Consider the following 7,467-nt stretch of genomic DNA (forward strand, 5'->3'; position numbering starts at 1 on the left):
CAGCACCCTTGGATTGAGATGTTCGACAAGCAGTTGTCCACATACCTTTGGTCATGTAGTGTATATGAGAGAGAACGAGAGATGATAGTGTTCTTACACTTTTCCTGCCTAAGGACTCTGAGAATGCACATATAGTCCGGTCCAAAATGTATAAACTATGCCTAGCCAAAAACCTGGTTGCTTCTGCCAGGTGTCTGAAACTTGATCACAAGTGGATCTTCTAGCAAGACAAAAAACCGAAGCACACATCAAACTCCTCAAGGAAATGGTTAATTGACCACAAAATCTGCTTTTTGAAATGGCCATCTCAGTCTCCGGACTTGAAAACCTATGGTTTGAATTGAAGAGTGCGGTCCATAAGCGCAGATGGAGGATCTGGAAAGATTCTGTATGGAGGAATGGTCATTGATCCCTCCCAATGTGTTCTCCAATCTCATAAAACATTTTAGAAAAAGGCTCAGTGTGTCACACCCTGACCATAGTAAGCTGTTTATTCTCTGTGTTGGTTGGGGCGTGATAGTGACTTGGGTGGGTCATCTAGATGAAATGTATTTCTATGGTGGCCTAATATGGTTCCAAATCAAAGGCAGCTGTTTATCGTTGTCTCTGATTAGGGATCATATTTAGGTAGCCATTTCCCCATTGTTATTAGTGGGATCTTGTTTACGGATAGTTGCCTGTGTGCACCAGTAGCTTCACTTTTAGTTTGTGCTTGTTTGTGCTTGTTTTGTTTTGGTGAGTTTCGGTTTATATGAAATATGTGGAACTCTACGCACGCTGCGCCTTGGTCTAATCATTACGACGATCGTGACAGAAGATTCCACCAACAACGGACCAAGCAGCGCGCCCGGGAGATAATGGCATCCTGGTCTGTGGAGGAGATTAGGGAGAGAACATCCTGGACTTGGGACGACATTATAGCAGGAGAGAAGAGCCTGCCACGGAAGCAGGCGGAAGCAGCGAAGGAGGGACAGCGACGAAGTCGGGGAGGTAGGCCACAGAAACCCCAATAATCTTTTTTTGGGGGGGCACATGGAGCAGTCGGCGGAACCGAGGAGTAAACCAGAGCCAGTCTGGGAGAAGAAGGAGAATTCGGAGGAGAGAGAAATGGGGGAGTTGTTGAGTTGGTGGAGGACGCACGGATTTGGAATAAGGGAACGTGTTGTCAGTTTGGTGCCACCTGAGTCAGCTCCCCGTACTCGTCCTGAAACGTGTGTTAAAGTTCCGGAACAATTAATGCCGGCTATACACACCAGGTCTCCAGTGTACCTTCACAGCCCAGTGCGTCCTGTGCCAGATCGCTTTCCCAGGCATGTGGGTCCTGTTCCTGCTCCTCGCACTTTCCCTCAAGTGCGTGTCCCCAGTCAGGTCCGTCCTGTTCCTCTTCCCTGCACTCGCCCAGAGGTGCGTGTCATCAGCCCAGTGCCACCTGTACTGGTCCCACGCATCAGGTCTCCAGTGCGCCTCCACAGTCCAATACGTCCTGTGCCTCCTGCCCGCACTCGCCCTGAGGTGCGTGTTACCAGCCCGGTACCACCAGTGCCAGAACCACACATCAGGTATCCAGTGCGCCTCCACAGTCCAGAGCTTCCGGCGACAGTTCCCAGTCCAGAGCTTTCGGCGACGGTTCCCAGTCCAGAACCTCCAACGACGGTCCACGGTCCGGAACCTCCAACGACGGTCCATCATAGATGCCCACCCAGACGCTTCCCTATTAAGTCAGGTTTTGCAGTCGGAGTCCGCACCTTTGAGGGGGGTACTGTCACGCCCTGACCATAGTAAGCTGCTTATTCTCTGTGTTGGTTGGGGCGTGATAGTGACTTTGTTGGGTCATCTAGGTGAAATGTATTTCTATGGTGGCCTGATATGGTTCCCAATCAGAGGCAGCTGTTTATCGTTGTCTCTGATTGAGGATCATATTTAGGTAGCAATTTCCCCATTGTTATTCGTGGGATCTTGTCTACGGATAGTTGCCTGTGTGCACAAGTAGCTTCTCGTTTCGTTTCGTTTCGTTTGTTTGTTTTGTTTTGCTGAGTTTCAGTTTATATTAAATATGTGGAACTCTATGCACGCTGAGCCTTGGTCTAATCATTACGACGATCGTGACACAGTGCCTTGATCCTCGCAGGGGGAGGGTGCCCGAGTATTTAAAATAGGGGTGCCAATAATTGTGACCCATTTCTTTTTGAGAAAAAAGGTATAATTTAAATCAAATCTAAAGTATTTCTTAGAGCAATTGTGTTAGTATAATATAATTTCCCCTTTGTTTGCATACAATGTATTTTGCATTATTTATTTTATGCAGTCTTTTTTGCTCTTATTAATCAAGGGGGCAAATCATTTGTATTCATCAAATATCCTCTTAAGACCCACATTGCAAAGACAAGTAGGATTAGTAGCCACACAAGTAGGCTACTCATCCATGGACAATTTATATCTCATTACTGGTCTCCATATTCATTTATGCAGCAGGATGCTTACTGAGGAAATTCAGACTAAGTACCCTAGATCAAGGATACCATCTGGGACTGGAACCACTATCCTTTCCAACATGCCCATGAACTGCTGACTAAGGGGAAAATGTTTTGGAAACTCACACTTTTCAGGGATCAGAGAATGTATCCGATTATGTCTCCTAGCTATTATGGAACATTAAGCATCAAGAAAGAGCCTGAATGTTGGCAAGCATGAGTTCAGAGATGCCATTTGGGTCAGTGACAGATGGGAAAAGAGCTACATTATACACTTATACAATAGTGTACTGGACTCAGACAGCTTTCTTACTCAGCAACATTATTTTGGGCATTGGTTGGGATGACCTGCATATTGTAGGGGTAGATTCTCTGACTCAGGGATTCCCAACCGAGGGGGTGGGATCTTCATTGATTTGAGGGGTTTGAGAGATTGTTTATACCGATCTTAAACGCTGCATACATCCGAGATGCTTTAGGCTAAACACGCTGTAAAATGCCAGAGGAAGACATGATTCTTATGCACAGGGGAATATCTTGATTTCCATGACATTCAGAAGCTGAGGTAAGACCTTCTCAAGTCAAGGAGTCAAAGAAATTGGACTTGGGTAATCTTCATTTTTTTGTACTTTTATCCCATTTTCTCCCTAATTGGTTCTTTTGTGAATGTGAATTTCTCAAATGTAAAAAAAAAAAGGGGGCCCTGGGGGGAAAGGTTTGGGAACCCTTGTTTTGACTATAACACTGACAATAGCCGATATCCAATGGGTGATCATTGATGCTCATCTGCATGAAGTTGATGTTCATTAGTAGTAATGTCATGCATATTGCATGTGTTGCACAAATAAACACAAATGCTATTACTATATTATGCACATACTTTTATGGCATGGCGGGAAAGTTCCATCCATCGCCAACGCACAAACGTGACTATGTTGCTAGCATCTCACGCTATGGAGTAGCCTAATGTCACATTTTATACTCCAGGAGACAGAGAGCCCTACCGTTACTCCGTTCGGGAAAAAAATGCTCCCTCATTGGCGCGCCCGCGGCAGTTGGACAGTGTCAAACTCCTGCACTTGCGATTTCGTGCATTCCTCTGAAGTGATGGATGTCCGTCTGACCTGTCCTTACTCCTGAGTTGAGGAATATCTCGGGGTGCGGACGCACTAGCGACTAATACTGCCGACTTCAGACATATTTGAGAGTCCCATCACCAACACACAACATTTGTTGTAATGGATACACGAAGATTGAACAATTCAGAAGGTAGGCTATGTGCCCACATTGGTAGCCTGACTTATATTGCCCAATTTGGTAGCATACCATACTAGATAAGGATTTTTTGTTTACCCCTTATAGTTTCATTTGATCATACTGAGACTATATGCCAGTATCATATTATAAAATATTATATTTATATGTAGCCTATTTTTAAAAATGTTGTTAGGAATCAGCTCCCGTTTTTGTGCTTTTGTTTTGCTCCTTCATCTTCTTCATTTAATCTTTGGATGCATTATGCCATTGCCAGAAGCAAAAATGGTAAGTAATAACCTCTACAATATAGGTTCTTGAGTTTAATGAGAAATATCAGGACCAACTCAAACAAGACGATCCCAAGCTTTCACCATGGCACAGGTGGTGCAGGTGATGTGATGTCTAGAATAGAAGGCATGCATGCCACAAATGTGAACTTTAAGTTAAAGTCCGAACAACTGTATTTCCAATGTGTGCAACTGAAAAATAATTTAGGAAAAGTCAAGTAACACCCAGCACAAATATTTAATATATATCAACAGGAGTGACTGAGTGAACTGCATGTGTATGTTTCAGCAGTAGACAAAGTGATGAAGGGTGATGACCTTTTATGACCAATCTTTTTAGCATGAGTCATGTCAGTCACTCATGGACACAATGTTTGCAGAGTATGGGGCACAGTATGACCATTGATGTTATGCCACAGAGCTGCTTGGATTGACTTCCAAAATTAAAATCGAACTCGAAGCTCAGCTGCTGCCTTGACCAAGTAGTTGAAAAGCAATAATGTAAGCCACACTATGTACCTGGTCGGACTTCAAAACCTGGTCGGACTAGTCGGACTTCCTCACGTGGCTGGGATATGTTAACTCACTCATCAACCCCCTGCTCTACACCAGCTTCAATGAGGACTTCAAAAAGGCTTTTAAGAAACTGCTCCGATGTAACAAGCGCAAATAGGACTGCTTTCTTGGCTGTGTCTGGGCTGATTGTTGATTGGCTGTAGAAAATGTATTAAAGAAGCCAATTAACATTCTGAATCCTAGAATACAATTACTGTAAGAGTGGAGTAAAGAATATTTATGAGTCATGACATGATTGCGCCATAAGCTAAAAAGAGCCTTTAAATCTCAGACATTTCATGTGCTACCCTCAATGCTTATTGAGTTACATCTGCCAGGTCTAGTCTCCAACGCAACCAAGGCCGGGAGATTTAAAAACACACCGGTAAACAGAAAGATGAAGAGATAGTACTGCATCTTAAAGGGGCAAACAGCAGTTTAAACAATAACAAAGCGGACACCCCACCACTTTTTTTGGTAAACAGCTGAAGGATGGGGCTGGAGAAGTGTAAACACTCAAATTCATAGACAGAGCAATGGATGCAAGGACTGACCATCCATGATATCAATATTATAGTTATATCTATGTTTTGAGACTATAAAGGGTTTGTTTACAATTACTTTGTTTACAACCAATGGAGTAAAACAAGCTTATATTTTGGGTTCTGATGGGGTACAACAGTTGAATTATTACGTTTAGATGTTATTTGATACTAGGAATGTTGTCATGTGAGATGATCAAGCTTTATGTAGCTGAAGATATCAATCGCAACTCCTATACCGAAATAGCTAATCATTGTCTTACCCTTTTCCCTTCTTTTGCCATGCAGCATGTGACTTCAGAGGTGATGTTCTTTGGGACCAACATGGTTTTCTTGGACCGTAGTGTGGTTGGTTAAGCTCTGGAGAAGCAGCAGCCTGTACACTGGTAGATAGGGGCACACGGGTTTGAGAGGGGGGAGGGGGGTCAATATTAGGAAGGTGTTCTTAATGTTTTGTACACTCAGTGTTTATCACAAATATAAAAGTAAAAAAATGTATGTCGCAATCACAGATTGCCCCTTTAATATTCAACGTTCATTATTTCACATACAGTATTCATTGCTTGCATTCATGTTAGCTCTGTCCCAGAGGATTACAAAGCTCGGCCAGGGACTAGTCCTCATGGTTTATATAAGAAACCCCATTTATTTCACAACAAATCTTTCACTTTTGTGTGTATATATTTACTTATTTTTGGGGGGTTATAATCCTGCATGGAAAGAGGAATCAGATTTTCAAAGTATTAAAAATTACTTTAGATTTAATGATTTACAAAGCAGAAGACCATGAACATAAGTTAAACTAATGAACCAATGACCCTGCCTCGCCCTCTGAGACATAACAGCAGTTATCTAGTAACAGCATCCCATCTGTTTAAGGGATTAAAAGCTCCCATCCAGAGTCAGGATGGAAGGATGGAAGTGTGTTTTGACTTGTGACCGCGTGTGCTGTACCTTTTTTCATTTCAAGGATTATGAGGCAGGTAGCTAAGTGGTCAATGCCTCGCAGAGATCACTGATAAGGTTGGAGGGGTTCACGTAATCCCCGTTGAGCACATGGGCAGAGGGACAGCAGTATAAAAGTTCATGGTGGGAGCAGTAGGCTCTTCACTGAACACTGAACAGGCTTCCACCAAGAGACACATACAACAGGTAATGCTTTTTCCACTCAATATATTGGGTTTCCATTGTATTGTTTCACTGCTGTTTTTGTGTTTATGAGTTTTCAACTATGGTTTTCTTTATTTTTCTTGTCAGGTTATTGCCACCCGCCACTATGATGTGCTTGTTTAAATTAACTGGAGTGTCCCTCATCCTGTCCATACATCTGTATATCGCAGACTCTTATCCAAACAGCGACATGACAAACAGTACGTTTTACGTTACATTACTTTGAAAGTACTGTTTTTATTAATGGTCTACATGTTCTGGAAACAAAATGACCGGTGAGTTGTTCTTGGAGTAGGTTGTCATTAGAGAGAATAGAAATTGGTACATGACCTCCTTACTCCCAAAAAGTGTGTGCTTACAAGGAAGAGAGACAACACATTGGTGTTGCATGGTGCATCAAGTTTACAGATCAGACTGTTCAATAGATTTTCTATAAATTGATGTCTTTATTATCTTTACAGTGGTCTGTGAGAAATGCAAACTGAGGGAGAACAAAGTCTTCTCAAAACCAGGCGCCCCTGTCTACCAGTGTACAGGCTGTTGCTTCTCCAGAGCTTATCCAACCCCACTACGGTCCAAGACAACCATGTTGGTCCCAAAGAACATCACCTCTGAAGCCACATGCTGCGTTGCAAAAGAAGGGAAAAGGGTAAGAATGATTAGCTATTTCGGTATAGGAGTTGGGATTGATATCTTCAGCTAAATAAAGTTTGACCATCTGACATGACGACATTCCTAGTATCACATAACATCTAAACGTAATATTTAAGAACAACTCAAATTTACCAAATGTGTTTTTTTTTTAAAACCATCTCTCTGTCTCTTGATTCTCCCTCTCTTCTCAGGTGGTGGTCGACAACATCAAGCTGACGAATCATACAGAGTGTCACTGCAGCACTTGTTATCACCATAAGTCATAAACTCCATGTGAGGGCTGGAAATCTACTTGTTTGCAGAAGTTAAAGCTTGGCACCAGATACTATATATTTTGCACAACTCATTCCTGAAGTACCTTGTGTTTTAAAAGCCCAGTGCAGTCAAAAATGTGATTTTCCTGTGTTTTACATTTACATTTACATTTAAGTCATTTAGCAGACGCTCTTATCCAGAGCGACTTACAAATTGGTGCATACACCTTATGACAACCAGTGGAACAGCCACTTGCATCTAAATCTTGTTGGGGGA

At 42.6% G+C, this 7,467-nt stretch overlaps 1 protein-coding gene across 1 annotated transcript; it reads left to right on the plus strand.

The window, feature by feature from the left end:
* The first annotated feature begins 6,091 nt into the window (after positions 1-6,091).
* Positions 6,092-7,460, plus strand: LOC118368504 (glycoprotein hormones alpha chain 1-like). The gene is made up of 4 exons (XM_035752661.2): positions 6,092-6,264; positions 6,370-6,482; positions 6,744-6,931; positions 7,128-7,460. The coding sequence occupies exons 2-4, from the start codon at positions 6,389-6,391 to the stop codon at positions 7,200-7,202; spliced, it is 357 nt and encodes a 118-aa protein (XP_035608554.1). The 5' UTR covers positions 6,092-6,264; positions 6,370-6,388; the 3' UTR covers positions 7,203-7,460.
* The last annotated feature ends 7 nt before the right edge of the window (positions 7,461-7,467 follow it).

Source organism: Oncorhynchus keta, chromosome 35 (genome assembly GCF_023373465.1).
Source record: "Oncorhynchus keta strain PuntledgeMale-10-30-2019 chromosome 35, Oket_V2, whole genome shotgun sequence".
Classification (NCBI taxonomy): Eukaryota; Metazoa; Chordata; class Actinopteri; order Salmoniformes; family Salmonidae; genus Oncorhynchus; species Oncorhynchus keta.

Coding starts and splice junctions, on each gene's coding strand:
- LOC118368504 (XM_035752661.2), top strand. CDS start 6,389: ATGATGTGCTTGTTTAAATTAACTGGAGTGTCCCTCATCCTGTCCATA. Junction 6,483..6,743: donor AAACAGCGACATGACAAACA/GTACGTTTTACG, acceptor TTATCTTTACAG/TGGTCTGTGAGAAATGCAAA. Junction 6,932..7,127: donor TTGCAAAAGAAGGGAAAAGG/GTAAGAATGATT, acceptor CTCTCTTCTCAG/GTGGTGGTCGACAACATCAA.